This window comes from Notechis scutatus, chromosome Z, assembly GCF_049901735.1.
Source record: "Notechis scutatus isolate UNSWTSFEM ecotype Mainland chromosome Z, rNotScu1.2, whole genome shotgun sequence".
In the NCBI taxonomy this organism is placed as follows: Eukaryota; Metazoa; Chordata; class Lepidosauria; order Squamata; family Elapidae; genus Notechis; species Notechis scutatus.
The window spans coordinates 138,457,541-138,477,495 of record NC_142025.1 but is presented as its reverse complement, the minus strand read 5'-3'; the positions used below and the strand labels follow the sequence as shown (position 1 = coordinate 138,477,495).

General features: G+C 41.1%; 1 protein-coding gene and 1 long non-coding RNA gene across 5 annotated transcripts in view; one reads left to right on the top strand and one right to left on the bottom strand.

The window, feature by feature from the left end:
* Positions 1–2,236, bottom strand: part of LOC113418566 (uncharacterized) — a 22,362-nt gene extending 20,126 nt beyond the window's left edge. Inside the window, exon 1 of the long non-coding RNA XR_015745993.1 lies at positions 2,165–2,236. This is a non-coding gene — a long non-coding RNA (uncharacterized LOC113418566). The remainder of the gene's footprint in view (positions 1–2,164) is intronic.
* ATXN2L (ataxin 2 like) lies at positions 2,001–19,955 on the top strand. 4 transcript variants are annotated; one of them, XM_026677505.2, is made up of 23 exons: positions 2,001–3,730; positions 5,285–5,321; positions 6,139–6,195; positions 6,775–6,846; positions 7,145–7,295; positions 7,392–7,516; positions 7,621–7,712; positions 10,956–11,156; positions 11,557–11,720; positions 12,473–12,577; positions 12,694–12,891; positions 13,403–13,492; positions 14,103–14,167; positions 14,294–14,568; positions 15,013–15,082; positions 15,189–15,335; positions 15,452–15,521; positions 15,643–15,830; positions 15,915–16,041; positions 16,131–16,252; positions 17,022–17,231; positions 17,695–17,875; positions 18,224–19,955. In XM_026677505.2, exons 1-23 carry the CDS (start codon positions 3,483–3,485, stop codon positions 18,271–18,273), a joined length of 3,045 nt encoding a protein of 1,014 aa, XP_026533290.2. In that variant the 5' UTR covers positions 2,001–3,482; the 3' UTR covers positions 18,274–19,955. The 4 variants fall into 4 exon arrangements, with proteins under 4 accessions (XP_026533290.2, XP_087803674.1, XP_026533289.2 ...); XM_087947548.1 differs by having other exon boundaries at positions 11,557–11,732; positions 13,409–13,492; XM_026677504.2 differs by having other exon boundaries at positions 11,557–11,732.

Here is a 19,955-nt window from a genome sequence, read left to right as displayed (position 1 = left end):
AATGATCTATCCCAGGACACATGGAAGCTAATGCAAAAAGCAAACAATACCTGGAAAACTGGGTTTTTTTGACCAAGCATCAAATCCCCAACTCCACTCTAACAGAAGAGCCAGTACAGAGGACAAGGAAGAAAAATATCTTCCATTAATAGATAATAATTATGATTCTCCCCCAGGTCTCCTATTGTATAAATACTAATTATTTGATCCAATTCCTACAAAAAGTCTCCAATCCACAAGCAGATAAATTCCCTGTAGATTATCTTGCTGGCCAAGTGCTCATGAGCACTTTTGCTTAGCAGAACATAAACTAGTTGAGATGCATTGTTTTATAAAGGGTGGTATCATTTAATCCAGTATTTCTCAACTTTTGTTTCGATTTCTACTCCCAGAATTCCCCAACCAACATGAGGAACTCCAATTCTAGGAGTTGAAGTCTACATCTCTTAAATTTACCAAGACCTAGAAACCCTGATTTAATTTTGACTTTGCAAATCCAGCTATATAGGTGCTATGTACTCCTGTTGTTCCTTATTCTATTTCACCTTTGTTTTTCACAGGTTACTCTTCCGCAGGTAAGAGTGAATTCCTCACCCCATTTCCCAATCTCATATTCTCAGTAAAGTGCAATGCTCATTTCTCTCATGCCTCTAGGGACACCAGAAGTGTTTATTTTTGCTGCCATTCTTGTATCTCCTGTTGGCTGCTTTGCAATGACTCTTTCCCAGGAAAATATAAGTAGGGTATTGCCTAGGTAAGCAGCTTGGTATATGTTATGCACTTTATGTTCATGATACAGCAACTGTGAAGAGCATGAGGGAATGCAGGAAACTAATTCAATTTCCCTTCAGAAGATTATGGTAATATCCTCTCCCACATTTCACCACAACAGTGCTATGAAATAGTCTGGGCTGAGAGTCACTGAGGCTAAGCTAAACTCCAGGTTTGCCTATTCCTATCGCCAATCCAGTCTGCTAGTGGCTCTTTGTCTTTCCTATCACAATTACTAGATAATAGACTTGATAGTAGACTTGACAGTAACAGACTTGACAGTAACAGATCTTTTGTGATTGACTGTATTTTGTATGTTGTAATTCCTCTTTCAGAATGTCAGAAACAGCAATTTCATTATTTTTGTATAACAGTACCTTAAGGAAGGATAATGGAACATATTTCAGAGACAATTTAAATAAAAATGCATCTAATAATGTGTTTTCATGTCCACATTTATTTAATCAGTGGGGTTCTCTTGTACATATCTATGGAATTGCAGCATTTGTTGACTGAGTTTAAAATAATAAAAAAAATTTTTTTTTATTTTTTATTTTATTTATTTGATTTGCCAATTGTTTACAAGATAATAAGTATAAGTGTATACATAGTTGTGAATACATGAAATGGGTACATATAAGAAAAATAAAAGAAGAATAAGAGAAACAATAGGACAGGGACGGTAGGCACGTTGGTGCGTTTATGCACGCCCCCTACAGGCCTCTTAGGAAAGGGGTGAGGTCAATAGTAGACAGTCTAAGGTTAAAGTTTTTGGGGTTTGAGGAAGAAACTACAGAGTCGGGTAGAGTATTCCAGACATTGACCACTCTATTGCTGAAGTCGTATTTCCTGCAATCAAGTTTGGTGCGGTTAACTTTGAGTTTGTATCTATTGTGTGCTCTTGTGTTGTTATGGTTGAAGCTGAAGTATTCATTGACAGGTAGGACATTGCAATGTATGATTTTATATACCATGCTTAAATCAGACCGAAGACGGCGTAATTCAAGGTTTTCTAGTTCTAGAATTTCAAGTCTGGTGGCATAAGGTATTCTACAACGAGTAGAAGAGTGGAGAACTCTTCTTGTGAAATTTTCTTAAATACTAACATGGCTAACAGTATATCACAATTATGCATATTTGTAATATGTGCATTCAAGTCACATCAACCCTTACTGATGTGTATCTGATAGAGGTACATATTTTCTTTATGGTTTTTAATATTTCTATCGAATCTTAGACATCTTAAGACACACTGCCCTTGAGGTCACAGAAGCTAAAGCTATCATACTGAGAATGAGGTCATCCGGGGTCAACAGGGTAACCAACATCCTGGCATTTTGGTCTCAGTTGGCAGTGCTTGTCCCCCACGCATGCGCATTTTCAATCAACCTACCATTTGTACGCGCTCCCCACATGGGCGACACGTTTCCTTCCTTTCGTTTCGCACATGCTCAGACCGATCCGAGGGAAACGACAGGCGCAAGCCTTTGTTTCCTCTTATGCATGTGCACTGGTCTTAGCCATTACCGGAGGAACGCCCCCCTCTTCCCCAAAGCTCTGAAGGAACTGAAGGGGCTCGCTTTCGTTTCTCGATTGGTTAACGTGAAGAGCGTGCGCGCGCGGCGGCCGGCAAGAACCCCTACCGAACGTGCGCTGCAGGAGGGCGCGCGAAGAGCGCAGGCGCAGAGCGAGGCCCCGCCCTCCCCAGGGACTCATTGTGCAGCAACCGGATTGACTTCTCGTGCGCGCGGGCCAGCGGGATCTGTGTCGCCCTTCCCCCCCGTTCTTACTTCACAAGCAAGCACGAACCTGACAGGGGACAGAGCCGTCCACTTCCCTCGGCAGGAAGGGGTTTGAGACCGCTCGCGTCGCGACCCTGAGCGCCAACATCACAGCCGCCCCCTCCCTCTTTTCTCCCCCCTCTCTCTCTGTTGCGGCCTCGCTCTCTTCCATCTTCTTCCCGCCCGCCTCTTCTTCCCAACGCGAGCTTGCCATTCCCTTCACGTTGCCTGCGGGGCTCGAGACTTCCCCCTCTTCTCTTTCCCGAGGCGCTGCCGGCTCTAACGGAGAGGGAGCAAAAGCGGGCAAAAGGCGCGCGTCCTCCCGGAGGACTGATCCCGCGGCGGCGGCGGCGGCGGCGGCAGCAGGTGGGATCGAGGCCCACCTTCGAGGCGTCTGTTTTGCTGACGCGCGCGCAGGCGAAGCCAACAGAACGCGGGTGTATTGGGTGGGGGGTGGGGGGAGAGAAACGCGTCCGCCTGCTCGCTGTCTCGCTCTCTTTCCTCGCCACCCTCCACGTCCACTGTTTCGTAGCGTTCAACCCTTTCCCATTTCCGTGACGGCCGGCCGGCCCGCCCGCCCGACAGCCAGCCAGTCAGTTTCCCCTTCCGGGCCGGCAGGAGCGCACGGTGTTGCCTGTATCGCTGGGCTTAAAGTCTGAAACGGCTGGGCTTCTTGACGTGCCGTGGCTGCCTTTTTCCTTCCTTCCTTCCCTCCCTCCCTTCACCTTCCTGTTTTGTTTCTAACTCGCCGCTTTAGAGGCAGCGTATAAAGTCAAAGCCCGGGAGAAACGCGCGGGGCAAGGGTCTCGGTCGCCCTCCCCTCTCCCCTCCGCTTCTTTTTTTTCCGCCCCCTTTTCTCTCGACGGCCTTGAACGCGTGCTGAGGAGAGAGTAGGGGCGCCGGGCCCTTTTTCTCGCCGCCGCCAGCGCCATGTTGAAACAACCCCTGCCGCCGCGCTCCCCTCAACCTGCTGCGCCTCCCTCGGGCCCCCCTCCTCCGACGCCGCCTCCGGCCGCTGCCGTGGCTGCTGCCGCCGCCGCCGCTTCCCGCAAAGCCAACCCACCCCCGCCCAGCCCCAACGGGAACCTCAGCCCCGGGGCGGCGGGCGGACCGAGAGCCACAATGGTGGCTCCCCCAGGTAGCGGCGGAGGGGCCCCCCCTGGAGGAAGCGGCACCAGGTAAGGCTTTGGACCGAAAAGGTGCGGGTTTGTGTGAGCGAGGTGAAGGAAGCGATCCTGGCGGCCAGGACCGAAAGGGAAGGTACTGCCGCTTTCCCGCCCCAAAAGAGTTGACGTGAGGACTTGGCGGAGGGGGTAGGTGGGAGGGGAAGTATGTGAAGACCCGATAAGTGGAGTTGGGCTGCTTCGCCAAACTGATTGGGCGCCAATCTTCTCAGCGTAAGCCCTGCCGAGACCGGAAAGCGAATACCGCTAGATACTCCCCCACCCCCACAAAAAGTCTTCTCCAGTCGTCCATCTCTGGCGTTGCGTGATTTTTGGAAGCTGCATGGAGCGGTTCCGTATTTCGAAAAAGAAAGATCGATCCCTCCTGGGCTGAGTTGCAATGCCTTATCGTGGAGTAGACTTTGACTGCTTTGGCAAGGATTAATTTCAGGTGCCAACAGAGCACCATGACATGTTCTCTATCGGAAATAAATGCGGTTGACTTCATTTGCGGGACAATGTACAATATCAGAAAACAAGACATCCGAAAGATCTATTCAAACATTGCAGTGTCGTGGGCTGGTTTGGTCTGCTTAATTAAAAGAACTTCCTTATAAAGGCAGTCCTCAACTTACGACCGCAATTGAGCCTAATGTTGCTAAGTGAGAAATTTGTTAAGTGAGTCTTGCTCCATTTTATGACTTCTTGCCACATTTGTTAAGTGAATCATTGCAGTTGTTAAATTAATAACTTGGTTGTTAAGTGAATCTAGTTACCTCATTGACTGCTTGTCAGAAGGTTGCAAAAGGTGATCACATCACCCTGGGACAAGGCAACCATCATAAATATGAGCTACTTTTCAAGCATCTGAATGTAAATCATGTGACTGGGGATCCTTCATGAAAAATGGTCATGTCACTTTTTTAAGTGCAATTGTAACTTTGGTCACTAAGCAAACTGTTACAAGTTAAGGAGTACCTATATACAGTATATGAACGCTAATGCCTTCCGAAAATGACTTTTGCCCAGCATGCTGGTTAAAGGTGGTGGGTTTTGTTTTGTTTTTTCATTTCATTACCCTAGCATATATCTCTAGTTTAGGAAAGAGCAGGAGTAAATAACATTTGCTGAGCCATATATCAATTGAATTGCTTGGGGAATTTTAATGAATTGTGCAAAATGTTATTCCGAATTTAGATAAAGTAATGTAGAAAGCTCAGAAATCATGAATTGGAGGCAAAGCAAACCATTCTAAGGTTCTTTTCATACACAGGAAATTCTTGGGTGCATGTGCCAGTAACACTTTGTGTCATTGAAGCAACATCCACTTTTATATATATGTAGAGGATGAATTTTCATGTATAGTACATGCACTTACAAAGTTATATTTTGGCTGAATTAGGAAGTCTATATAATTATTTTGGTAATAAACTATGGGGTTCTTGTTAGTGGAGAGAGCTCCTTTCATTTATATTCATAAGGAATGATGAATTTATGCACCAAATGTACCCTATTGGTTTAAAGAGTTTACATTTTGCATTATTACATTTGTGTCTCATTTATTTTCAGGGGCCAGAGTACAGGCAAAGGACCTCCACAATCTCCTGTAAGTTGTACTATAAACCATTTGGAATTGTCATATCTAATCTGTATGATTTGTGTAACTGCTAGAGATTTGAGGTTTCTGCTACCATCTTCGCCAATAAATATATCTGTAAGTAGGGCTCAGTTTTTTAGGTGTTTTTAACTCTCCCTAGAACCTTATCTGCTATGACTACAGTTAAAACTATTTCTGTACCTTTACATTTCATTTATTTGCAATTTCTATAACAGTAGCAAAGTATAATATCGGGATTAAAATAATAAATAAATTATTTATATAATAAATGTACAGGTAGTTCAAATTTGTAACACTAAATTATCTGTAGATTTTCAGCATGTGAAGGTGCAGCAAAGTCTGCTTATACTTACCTCTTTTTTTTCTAAATTTGCAACTTTGTTAAGATTAATGGAGTTAAATCACTGAGAGGCAGTTTTTGTTTTGAAAAAGAAAAGTGTATTGTTATCGCAACCTGTATCATAAACCACTTTATTTTGATTTATTTGTGACAAATATTTGAATGCTTCAGTTTTAGATACTGAATTGTGAAAATCCCAATATACTTTTTATTTTCAATATAGAACCCTCTATCCAAACTTATGAGGAAAAATAATACAGTTTGAACCTGTGCCAAGCCTCCTATATAATAAGATTCATGAGGCAAGCTCCTTATTGAGAAAACAAATGAGATAATAGTTATTTAGGCCTATATTCGTTACAATAGGTGTATACATTTTCTGGAATCTTTCAGTTGCCTATCTAATTATTGGGAGTGTTATAACATTGGGATGCTTACAGATATCCTATTTTTCATTCCTCCCAGGTTTTTGAGGGTGTTTATAACAATTCCCGAATGCTGCACTTTCTAACAGCAGTTGTGGTAAGTCTCCTGGTAATAAATTGAGAATGTAGGGAAGATAGATGTACTGGTGCAAGTTTATAGGGTAGAAGGTACATGATAGAATTTCTTTCCATACTTTGATTTCATGTGGTTGTCCTGCAGGAAGAGTTGAGCATTTGTTTTATATAGGAATTGCTCATATGATGTACTAATCCATGTTGTAATTTTATTTACATTATTCTTTGAACTCAGATCCTCATATTAACAAGTTTAGTTCCAGCTATTTTGGCTTGATTTTAAAATGGTAGACAATGCAAAAATTGCAAGGTTCTCAACCAAAGGAAGGTGGGATGCCTGCAAAGACTAACAGTTTGCTGTTTCCCCTTCCAGCTATCACGGTAATATGTGCCTTAAGAATTGTTTGTGTTAAGCATTGTGCAAATGAGTCAGGGTTTTCTCTTGAATTTCTTCAGTTTAGTTTGCTTTATTTTAACAGCCTTCCAAATAAATAGATTATAGGTGTACATTTGGGTGGGCGGGGGGGAGTCTTTGATTTGCAATTTGAAGTATCCATATATCCTTTTTTAAAGTATTCCTTCCCTTTTATTCTCTTGCCAGGGATCAACATGTGATGTGAAAGTGAAAAGTGGAAGCACATTTGAAGGAATTTTTAAGACCCTGAGTTCTAAGGTGAATACTTTTTTTTTGCTGACTAGTTTTCTTAGAATATTAACTAACAGGTTCAGTGAAGTGTACTGCTTAATTGTATTTAGTTTGATTTTATATTGGAACTTTGGATACAGTAAGCATCCTTTTTCCACAGACTTCACAAAGCTTACTTAAGCAGCTTGAATTTACAAAGTTTAATATCTAGAAACAGATAGTGCTTAATGACCAATGGATTGTGATATGGCATTTTCCCTCCAATTTATGTGGTTTTCTATAGCAGGAATAGGCAGCCTGTATTAATTAAGATTTTTTTTAACAGTTTGAGCTGGCTGTGGATGCTGTGCACAAGAAGGTGCCCGACCAGCCAGTAGGGCCGAGGAGGGAGGATATTGTAGACACTATGGTTTTCAAGCCTTCTGATGTCATGTTAGTGCACTTCCGCAATGTTGATTTTAACTACGCCACCAAAGGTAATACAGCCTTAAAATAACAGAATTGTGATGGGAGGAGACATAAGGGAGAACTTGAATCCTTTTTATCCTGGCCTTTCTTTCTGTCCTGTGTAGATAAGTTCACAGATTCTGCCATTGCCATGAATTCTAAAGTGAATGGGGAGCACAAAGAGAAAGTACTTCAACGCTGGGAAGGGGGAGATAGCAACAGTGATGATTATGACTTAGAATCAGATATGGTAAGTAACTGATAAGGCTTGAGTCCTCAAAATAGATTTACTTAGAGCTGTTTTGCTAAGCTTTGTTGCAGCAAAGGTTCTAAAGCATTCATCTGTGATTTCAGTCTAATGGCTGGGACCCCAATGAGATGTTCAAATTCAATGAGGAAAATTATGGTGTGAAGACAACATATGATAGCAGTCTCTCCTCATATACGTAAGTTAATGATTTAGCTATATATATAAGTGTATATATGTGTGTGAAGGGGAGAGATCACCTGATGACAATTTGGCAGGCTATTAGAGTAGATTGTTTTTCTTTCTTTTTCACTTAATAAATGAGAGTTAATATACCAGGACTTGTAAGTCTTTAATTATTTGGCAGAAATCAGTGGATAAAGAAAAGTAGATTGTCTAGACAATTAAAAGGTAATCATCTCAATCCTTTGAATATCAGTATTTGTGAATAGTTTTATCCTTTCTCAATCCTCAGTTCCACTTGTTTATTACAAGCTGTTGACAGCTACTTTTAAAAAATGAAATATTTGATAGAAACAGTGAATGTTCCATGATGAATGTTCAATGACATGTCCATTGGAATATTATAATAACATTACCTTTGCATTATCTACACTTGAGGGTGGATTCCAGGATTCAATTTAGTTTAGGTGCTGGACTAGAAACTGAGAGACCATTCTAGTCTTCTTGGAATGGAAGCCAGTTGGATGACTTTGCGGCAGAAATACACTCTTGCCCAATTCACCTCACAGGGCTGCTGTTATGGGGAAAATTTAAGGCACACATTATTTATGCCTTCTTGAATTGCACAAAATAGTGCACAAAACACAGGGGATACAAATGCACTAAATATTAGGGCTCTTGAAAGATGGCCACTTTGGACCACTAACAAATTCAGTTGTACTTTGTGTAGTTAATATAACACTTCGTTTCATGACATTACTAGTTTTTGTTATGCACCTAAGAATTTAATAGTATGCTGACATAGCAGAAGCCTGCTTTTCCTTCCTTCCTTGTTTATTTCTTTTTTAAAATTATTGGCTGCCCATCATACCACAGGATAACTCTGAGCGGCTTATAATCATAAAAGATAAATATACATATACTAAAAACATAAATAAGTTAAGACAAAAGTTATGATCCATAGGGGGAGGAGGGAATATAAATATATATATGTGTGTGCGCGCAAATATATATTCAACTGTTATTTCTTTTGTACTAAGTGTTATTTAAATATTAAAAACGAGTAATGGACAAAAACATTAAATCAGGAAATAAAAGAAAATGTAACTCTAAAATATAAAGAGTTATCATTCACTCTTCAAACCTTTCTATGCAAGCCACTAGCTTTCTTTGCCTTTACATCAGTTTATATATTTCCTTTGTTTTTTAAATTCCTCCCCTCTTTTTGAGGATCACAAATTCAGGGAATTACTTTCTCAGTCTTCATTTACATCTATTCACTCTTGATTTATAAAGGTATTTTTATTAGATATTCATTCTATATAGCTAAGCCACCTCAGTGTACTAATTTCATACTGATTTCTGATTTTTGTATCAAGTCTGCTTGTTCATTCTTGACCCTATCTTTTTTTTTTTTTTTGCTTTACTGCATTTAAAGAACCTTGATGGTGACGCAGTGGTTAGCATGCAATACTGCAGACTTAGACTAACTATTGTCAGTTTAAATTTACACTAATCTACATACATTAAAATGAAATTTCGTTGCATTCAGCTCTCAAAGGATCACCATCTCCAATACACACTAATTACATAAACATGACAAAAATATAAATAAATATAAAATTATGCATATACCCACATTTATGACACAGAGAAATAACACAGTCTAGTTTGGATGTATACATGCAAATGATGAGAAAAATGAATCTTGCGAGTTTACCAGACGGCTGGTATAGGGAACAAATCTGTTATAGAATCGGATAGTCCTGCTAGAAATGCCTCTTCCCAGAGGGGAACAACAGAAACAGACCAGTGTGTGGAATCTCTAACAATGCTTTGAGCTCTAAGCACATGGCGCTTTATAAGCAGCATTCTGAATAATTTGAAGTGAACTTCCTTTAATCTTCTCAGCTGTCCTTACCACTCTCTATATGGACTTTCTATCTGAGGCACTGCTACCATCAAACCAAACAGTGATGCAGTTTGTTACTCCTGCTGCTGGCTGTTTGGCAGTTCAATTCTCATCGGCTGAAGGTTGACTCTGCCATCTATTCTTCCTAAGTTGCTAAAATGAGGGCCCAAATTGTTGGGGCAATATGCTGACTCTGTAAACCACTTAGAGAGGGCTTTAAACCTATATATAAGTCTGTGCTATTGCTGTCTTTGAACAAACATTTATTCCTCTTAGCAGATGTGGTAGACTATATATTACCCATCTTTTTATTATCATGTATAAATTTTAATCTTTTCATATCTGTGTCCCCTTCTTTAGGGATATACTTCTGTTTACTTTTTATTTTTATTGATTTATCAAAATATAAAAAAATACTTCTAAAATGAACAGCGTTATCTTCTGGCCGTAATATTTTGCCATTTATATGTAATAGGCAATGGTCATTCAATTTTTCCTCTAGAGTCTCAGACTACAAAATGGCACTGTCTGCGATCAAAGTACATGTACATTCAATTCTCCAACCAACTTTGGCTAACCATTTCAGTTTCACTTTTGACTATGTTGTCATTCTCATTTAAATTTCTAAGTACTCTTTCCAAAAGTCATTAACTTTGGTTTTATGTCAGTATAGCACCAGTTCATACTGTTTGACATATCAGTTCTTTTGTTCATCATTAAATCTACAGCTTTACTTCATACCCATATCCACCAATACCTCACAGATCAGTTACATTATTCCCTCCTTTTTTAGTTTCACAAATACAGTTTACCTAATTTTCTTTTTTCAGTTAGTTAATTTATTTTCCTGTTATATTCCAAATCAAAACCTTTATATTTCATGGTCAACAAATGACCTCATGTACCTGTTATGGCTTTCATCATTTAAAGCTTTCATATAACACCTTTTTAGTGAAAGAAGGAGCAAATTGTGTTACTATCTGTTGTCTCTGTTAATGGTAAGTAAGTACTGGTCAATTTGGGCACATGTCACCAATATCTGCAGTAGCATGTCACCAACCCAATCCAATTTTCCTCAAAATGCAATTTATGGATTTATGCAATAAGTAATAAGCAGAACTTTATCAGAATTAGTTATGGATTTTAAATTTACAAACTCTAGGAAGTTCAATCAAAAAGTTTGAACTGTTGGGAGCTGAGATGTCTTTTACTATGTTACAAATCAAGAGGTTTTGCTATATTTACAACAAAGGAAGTTTATTTTGTTCTTTTGGGTAGATCAGTAGAATTTCTTTGCTGCATTTCCTTTTTCCTCTCTTCCAATGGCCCATTTTTTCTTCATGACAGAGTCCCTCTTGAAAAAGACAATACAGAGGCTTTTCGGCAACGAGAGGCCAGAGCTGCACAGCTGGCAAGAGAAATTGAGTCAAGCCCCCAATATAGATTGCGTATTGCAATGGAAAATGATGATGGGCGGACAGAAGAAGAGAAGCACAGTTCAGTGCAAAGACAAGTGTCTGGAAGAGATAGTCCCAGTTTGGCTTCCAGGTAAGTTTGCAGTATTGGTGAAATGAATAAAAGTATATATTTAAATCTAGTCTAATATCAATGATATCAATTGTTTTATAATTAGTATATTAGTTATTCTGCATAGCTCAGACAGCATTTGTTAGGGTAATTCAAAACTGTAAAACAAAATAACATTTGGATAGCCATATGTCTCTCTAGTATAAAATGATGCTAATTGTGGCTGGTGTGCTCTATATATTTGGGGTAGAAATAATCTTAATGTCCCACTGTGACTTAGAAAATGGCTCACCTGTTGATTGCCAATCTCTTTGCTTCAAATGTTCCCTTGCATTTTGCACTCAGCTTCTGGGATGAGGAATGTTATAGTGGTTTCTTTTTTCATTGTTCTTAGAAATTACCGGGCTATTTCTTTTTGCAGAGAGGGCAAATATATTCCACTTCCCCAACGTGTTAGAGAAAGCTCCAGAGGAGGCATACGCTGCAGTAGTTCTAGAGGAGGGAGGCCAGGCATGGGCTCCTTGCCACCCCGTGGGAGTTCACATCATTCAGAAAGCAACACTGGCTCTGCTCCTGAGCAACGAGGTATCAATGGAGGTGAGGCTTGAGAATCTTAGGCTTAAAAGAGAAATGCTGGAATGGATTGAAACAGTCACTTTAACAGGCAGAAAAGCTTTGGTGAAGGTTGGCCCATCTGACTGGAAGTTCATATAGCGCCCCCCATCCCACCCCAGTTTCCTGTCTCTTATGATGTAATTTTAAGATGAAAAGTCACAGTAATGAAGTTGTTCTGCTTTACTTTTTCCTCTAAAGCAGTATTCTTAAACTTTTTTCTCTCTAGGACTTTTCACGTTTTAAAAAAATATGGAGAACCTCAAAAGCACTTTTTGCATGCGCGCTCAGAACGTAGTCACTGAACCGGTAGTAACACTGGTTGAACCCCCCACCCCTGGATAGGGTGCAGCATTTAGTGCCTCTTCCCATTCTCTCTCTCTCTCTCTCTCTCTCTCTCTCTCTCTCTCTCTCTCTCTCTCTCTCTCTCTCTCTCACATACACACAGACCGCAGGGTCAATCATTTACCCACATTCATTAGTTTGCCTCTTGTAGATAAGGGTTCGGCTTGGTGGTTTGACTCAATCATCATTCACTTATTTTAAATTTCTTAATTAGTCAGTTTGTAAATGTCAGTTGCAACTAGGTGCCTTCTAATTTCATTGGCATGATAGAATTCCCATTGTTTGCTATAAGGGACAGCCATAGATGTCAAAAGAACATTTTGTTTTTTGTGGTGTGTGTCTAATTTGATTCATCACCACCTATGGCTGTTTTGTTTTAGGTCCATCTAGAATGTCTCCAAAGTCTCAACGACCCACTCGAGGGGCCAAGAATATGTCTTCCCCGACCAGCCGACCCATGGAAGTCGCTGCTGCATCTCCTACAGGTAGAAGCACAAACAAGCAGCAAATCTGATGTCTTTTTGTGAGGACCTTGATGTTTTTTTTAAAAAATCACCTATTAGCCCTAATCTAATTATCTTTGCTGTTACTGTATATATAGTGGGCCGTCTCTATGCTCCTCGTTCACCGAAGTCTGCCTCAACTGTTCCAGTCTCTTCCCAAGATCCCCCTGTGGGATCAGCTATCCCTATTGTTCCTGCATCACCTTCTGAGTCAAGGACTACCATGGAATCGAGTGCTTCCCCAACCCCACCTTCACCTAAAGTCCCAGCATCTATCCCAGTAGCTGCTGTTGAAGGTAAGTACTTAAACTCAAGAGTAAAGCAGGTTTGGTTGAAGGAACTAAGGATGGACCTAAAACAAAGCAACCTATATAGGTATTAGCTGGCCAGAGAATCCTAGGTGTGTTGCACCAAACTCCTCAGTGTGTCATGATTTCAGTGTTTCTGAGAAGGTTGAGAACTTTGTTTAGATTTTTGAAACTTGCTGCCTGAAAAGATTGCTGACTTGTAAAGTTCTCACTTGTTTTTTCTTCCCTCCTATTTTTATCCTAGTAAGAAGAAGGAATTTGAAATTTTACAGTTTTTAAATAGATAGGTTTGATCAGTTGAAAAAGTTTTAAGATAGTAAACAAATTCTTGTCTGTCTGAAGAAGGAGAGTAGGGGATTCGAATAAGTGATAAGGCTCTTTGGGAAGTTGCCATACTTTGCAGGTGAATTTCAAGTTTTTGTTCCTGTTTCCTTGCCCAGTATCTGGATGTAAAACGTAGCATATGTTTTGCCTCCTAACCCTTTCCTTCCTCTTCTAGTTAAAGAGGTGCCTAGCTCTGCCACCAAAGAAGCGGGCAGGACTGTAGAAATTATGGGCCCCTCAGACTTGGTCAAACAGGCTAGCAAAGGTTTGTTTCTTTTGACTCTGAGCTTTTTGCTTGCTACTCTAAATGTCAGATTGGAGTTGCTTTGTATATTATTGCTATGGAGTTGCTATGATACATTATATTTTGCACATTGCTTTTTTTTTAAATTGGGAGCTAAGTCAGGCAGAGTCTACACAGACAAGGAGACAAATTCCGTGTGTGTGCAATCACATTTGGCCAATAAAGAATTCAATTCTATTATTCTATTCTGTGTGATGAACTAAACAGTTAATTAATAAACTCAGAGCTCACTAGATGACTTTGAGCCAGCTGCTTCATCTCATAATAACCTATAGGATTGTCCTGGAGATAAATGAAGGAAGACTATCCCCCCCACCCCCCAACAACATCACCTTGTTCATTCAGAAAAGTGGAATATAAATACAAAATTGAATAATCACTGCTAAGTAAAAAAACACTTACCAGGTGCATATAATTTAGTTGGCCACCGGAAACCAATGCCATCTGGAATACACCTCCCATAATTCTCAGCCAATTACTCCCATGTATTATTAGAGTACCAGATTTGAGAAGACTTAACAGAACTTGGAGATTGGTTAAATCTTCAATTGTGGCAATTGCACTGCTCTAGGTCTCCAAAATGAGCAAAAGAGGAATCAGCTGGAGGAGTTGAGGAAGTTTGGAGCCCAGTTTAAGGTGAGCTCATTCTCTTATTCCCCTTCGTTTAAAGAGGAAGAAAACATTGAGCACTTTTAAAATAGAAATCTAAAATAAAAGGAGTTTTTCTGACCACAGTTGCTTTTACCCCATGTCTCTTCCTAGTTACAGCCCAGCTCCTCTCCAGAGGCCACCCATGACCCCTTCCGGCCAAAGGAGTCTCTTGAAGGGAAAGTCAAAGACAAACTGCCAGAGGTGTTGGTTGGGGCAGGCAGCTCGTGTGAAGGGTCTGAAGAGTCTCCCAAGCCCAGCCTGGATTTCTGTGAAGGCAGCAGCAAGGAGGAGAAAGGATCCTCTGAGGGCATGGAACGCCAGACCCAGACTGCCAGTCCTCTGGGTAAAGGGGAAGCGGAGGACAAGGAAGAGGGTCCTGTTTCAGAGTGAGTAAGAGCGGAAACCGGAGTCCAGGTAGTCCTCGATTTATGACCTCAATTGAACCCAAAACTTATGTTATTAAGTGAAACATTGGTTAAGTGAGTTTTGCTGCATTGTATGATCTTTCCTGCCCCAGTTGTTAAGCAAATCAATGCAGTTAAGCTAGCAACATGGTTGTTAAGTGAATCTGGTTTTCCCAATGACTTCGCTTGCCAGAAGGTCGCAAAAGGTAATCCCATGACCCCGGGACACTGCAACGATCATAAATGTGAGTCTGTTGCCAGGTGCCTGAATTTTGGTCATGTAACCATGGGGATGCTGCAATGGTCGTAAGCCTCTTTTTTCAGAGCTGTTGTAATTCAATGAACTGTTATAAGTCGAGGACTACCTGTATATAATACTGCTGCATGTTTATGTTCCTGTCTCATTTCCATTGTACTCCCATCCAGGCAGGTGAAGAAATCAACATTGAATCCTAATGCAAAAGAATTCAACCCCTCAAAGACGCTTCTTTCTGTGGTACATAACTAGCTCTGGGAATAGTGTGGGTTGATGGGGTGGGTTTTGGGATAACAGCACTTGCTTTCATAGCCACATATCTAATAACTGCTGTCTTTTTCCCCAGAACAAATCAACAAGTACGCCTACATCACCAGGGCCACGCACCCATTCTACACCCTCCATCCCAGTGATTACCCCAGGGCAAAGTGGCATGTACAGCACTCAATATATTTCTTACATCCCACAGATTCATATGAGCCCAGCTGTGCAGGTGAGGTGGGAGGAATGGTACCTGAATATCTTTTCACTGTATATTATTGGTTCTTTACAGTGTATATTAGGTAAGGATACTATTAGAATTAATTAGTTTGCTGCTATTCTCTGCAGACACCTCAAATGTACCCCTATCCTGTTTCCAATTCTGTGCCCGGGCAGCAGGGGAAATATCGAGCTAAAGGTGAGATTCTTGGCCAAAGATCATGGGAAATTTGCATGGAAGGCTCAATTGTTCTGCCACTTGGAGAAAAAAAACAAGAGTATAAATGGCTTTTCTTCACCCATTTCTTTTTCCTGAATAGGGTCTCTACCTCCCCAGCGTTCAGACCAGCATCAGCCCACCTCAGCTCCTCCCATTATGCAAGCAGCAGCAGCTGCAGGGCCCCCTCTGGTAGCTGCTACTCCATACTCTTCATACATCTCCTATAATCCCCAGCAGTTCACAGGACAGCCTACTATGATGCAGCCCATGGCCCACTATTCCTCGCAGGTGGATACAATAAATTTCAAGGGAAAACAGATACGTGGGTTTATCTGCTTTGCTAATGTTTTCTATCTTTTTCCTTCCCTCTAGCCTGTGTTTGCACCCATGCTGCAGAGTAACCCCCGTATGATGACATCTGGCAGTCACCCCCAGGCTATCGTCTCATCATCTACACAATATCCCCCAGCAGAACAACCTACACCCCAAACTCTTTATGGTACCTTTATTGTTAGCTGAAGTCTGAGCTTTCTTCCTTCCTCCTGCCACGTTGCCTTGTTGACTGCTGCTTGCTGCTTCTCTCCCCAGCCACAGTGCATCAGTCGTATACCCATCATGCCACACAGCTGCATCCGCATCAGCCTCAACCAGCTACCACACCCACGGGCAACCAGCAGCAAACACAACATGCTGCCCCCAGCCCTGTGCAGGTACTTGGAGGGAGGGGGAGGAACAAGTATGGAGTTGCTGCACAGGAGACGCAATGCTTGTCTTGGCACTCAACACCCTGCTATTTGATTTTATGTTTGAAGTTGGTCCTAGAGCACCATGATCCTTGAAGCTCTAGAAATACTAGGTTGGCATGAAAAGGAATCTTGCTTTTAAAGTGTCTCTCTTGGTTCCTGAAACTGCTTTTACAGAATTGAAGCACCAGGGACAAACTTAATAATCCTTGCATGCTTTTTGGCGGGGGGAAGGCAATTGAGGAATTAAATAAGATACTGCTTTGCAATTACTTTTGGTTTGGGTATTAATATAAGACAGATTTTGGGGGGGTGGTATTTTCTACAATGGAAATGCAGAACCGAGGACAGGTGGGTGGGTGGAACCTACCCACCATAACTGACATGTAGATTTTTTGGATATGATCTCTAAATAAAAGTACTTTTTCTGAGAACTTATGTTCAAAATGAGAATAATTTAAATCTATGACAACATGATCAACAAGTCAGAGGGTTATGTGTTATATAAAGGCGATCAGAGAATCAGAAGGCTAATTTAATAAAAAAGAATGTTAATGCCATTAAAACAAATTTAGTGATTTACCATCTTTCCCACAGATAAATTTATGCTAACCTGAGTTTCAGATCTTACTTTTCTCTATAAAATACCAAACATGTTCTTCAGCAATAACGTAAAAAGAAAAAAATAATGCAAACTCTGGTAGTTGAAGTTGTGACTCTTGTGTTTTCTGTATAGCACCAAGCTGGACAGCCCCCTCATTTGGCCAGTGCTCAGCAGCAGCAGAACCTGTACCACACAGCTACACTGACGGCTACGCCACCATCCATAACCCCGGGGCCGAGCGCTCAGTCTCCACAGAGCGGTTTCCCACAGCCAACTGTTTATGCCATTCATGCCCATCAGCAGCTGCAGCACGGATACACCAACATGGCCCATGTCACTCAGGTGAGTATGACTGACCCTGGGAAGGGAAAAGGCATTCTTGACCATGGAAAACATTTATCCTCATAAATACTCAAGAGTAGCGTTTGACAACCCTGGAGATAGAAATGATCAATTGATGTATGAGAAAAAATGATTTTGTCTACTAGGATTGAGTGGACAAACATTTAAAAGTCATCAATGGGATACTACATAAGTTTGAGCAAAGATTGTGTCAATATTAGTATCAAGAATGCCAATTGTTTCCTGAATTATTTGTTATTTAATATTTCATTATTAAATATTGTTTGAACAATACTTGGAATTAAATTAAGTGCCTCATCTAAATTTCAGTAGCATGAGTTACAGCAGTTACTAAATATATGTTCTTAAATTAGAAAATTTGGCATTTTCTGTGCTGGCCTAATTAGTTGATAAATTAGCGTATCGTTTATTAAAATCTTCAAACTATTTCTGTCTACTACAGGCCCATGTCCAGACTGGAATTGCAGCTGCCCCACCACCTCACCCTGGAGCTCCCCAAGTCATGTTACTGCATCCCTCACAGACTCATGGTGGACCCCCTCAAGGAGGTGTGCCCCAGAGTGGTGTGCCCACCCTTTCCGCCTCCACACCATCCCCCTACACATACTTAGGGCACCACCAAGGTAAGTCTGTTATTTAAAGCCAGGGGTGGGGAGGTGGTGGATTAATAGGAAAGATGGATCCCTCTGATGTACCAACCTGATTCCCATCTAGCATGTCCGTATGGGTGGAGATTAAAAGATTTTGTAGTCAAGTGTTTCTGATCAGGATAAAGTAGCTACTCTTGAGCTAATAAGTAGCTAATTAGCTACTCCTAAGCTAATAAGTAGCTAATTAGCTACTCCTGAGCTAATAAGTAGCTAATTAGCTACTAATTATTGAGTAGGACTTGTCCTGCAGATAAGAGACAATACCGTTTTGAACTTTGGTGTCCCTTTGTGGTCCTCACTGTCTTTTTCTTCTCTTTTCAGTTCAGTCTCATCCCTCCCAGCAGCTTCCATTCCACACCCCTGGGAATTGATGTCCACACTTCTCCCGGTGACCTGAGATCCCAGCCAGCTATGGCTCTGTTGCTGACCCCCCTCCCCAACCCTGGGCCATCCATGTGCCCAAGGCAGAGGCCCCTGAAGGGATGCAGTCTGGCCCAGCCCCTCTTGGCAAGCACCTTCCTTTCCGTTGGTTTAGTGAAGCCTGCCCAGGGTACTGTTGACCAGCGGGATGGAGCAAGACCCCTTTCCATTGCCCAGAGGAGGGCAGGGTTTATTTTCTGTTATTTATAACTCCACTGGGGTTCCTAGAGCAAATGCCACTTTCCCACATTAACTTGACAAGGACATGACCATATGGACAAATCTTGACTTTTTATTAAGTAAAAATATTTAAAAAGTTAAAAAAAATAAAAATTTAAACTAACTAATGTTGGGCTTGGGGTGAATGTGTGGGAGGGTCAGTTGTAAGCAACAATCCTTAATTGTGATTCTGCAGCATCAGAGAGGAAGAATTTGTGACCTGTCCAGCATACATAGTTCAACCAGACTTGAAGAACTTTTGGAATTCAGCATTGTCTAGCAGCATAATTTTCCTCTCCGAAAACAGGATTAGCAAGGATTTGTAGTTTGACAATAAAGCAGATCCTAAAGTAGTAGTTTTTAGTGCTGGGTTATCCCGTGAATGCAATTACACACCAAATTAAAATTTTAATTGATGCTTTTATTGGAATCAATGACACATTAAATTTAAGGACTTTGGGGATGGGTAGAAGCAGTTTATTTATGCCATAATTCAATTTGGCCTCTGCAAGAGTCTTAGTTGCTATTGTTTTTTCTTAGTTATAAAAAGAGAAAACAAGAATGGTGATGTGACTTGAAATGTTAAATCTCTTTTATTTGTAGAGACCATTTTGAATCACTTAGAAGTCCCAGTTTTATGCCTCAGCTTGTCACCATCAGAGAATTCTTTTCAAACGAGTGCAGGTTAAGTTCAACATTATGGACCATGACCTTTTTGCTGCTCTTCAATGAAATTATGTTTTCCTTTGTCAACCTGCTTAGTCTCATAGTCTTACTTTGATCCTGGCTAGTCAATCTGAGGTATAGGGGATCTGGCATTGTATATAGGAACCTTACAGCTGTAATCTGAACCAACAGTTGTAAAGTGGTGAGTAAAGGAAATGTCCTTTTTTTAAACAGGAAAAAAACATTTATAGAAGAAAACAAGCTTTAGAATTAAGGATAATATTACCCTGTTTCTCCAACAATACGGCCTCCCCCAATAGGAAGACCCAGCATGTTTTATAGGCATGAAATGAAATTAAGCCCCTCCCCCCAAATTAAGGCCTATATTAAAACATGCGAAATGGGGGGGAATGGTGGGGGGATTTGCTGTTAGGAAGTACTTTTGTTGCACACCCGGATATGGTGCTGCCTGCGTTGACCCCGATACGAACTGCCCCACCAACGCTGAGGTCAACATCCAAGCCATCACCGCCCGCCCGAAGATGCAAAGGGGGGGGAATTAAGTCACCCCCGAAAAGACGGCCTAGCCATTTTTTCGGGGCTCAAAAAAAAATAAGACCCGGCCTTATTATATGAGAAACACGGTAGTCTGTTCTCAACCATTATAATTCTGCTGGTCATATTTGTGAAACAGGTTGGCAATGCTTAATCAGGCTAAAAACTTGTACATTAAATTTTATCAAACTCT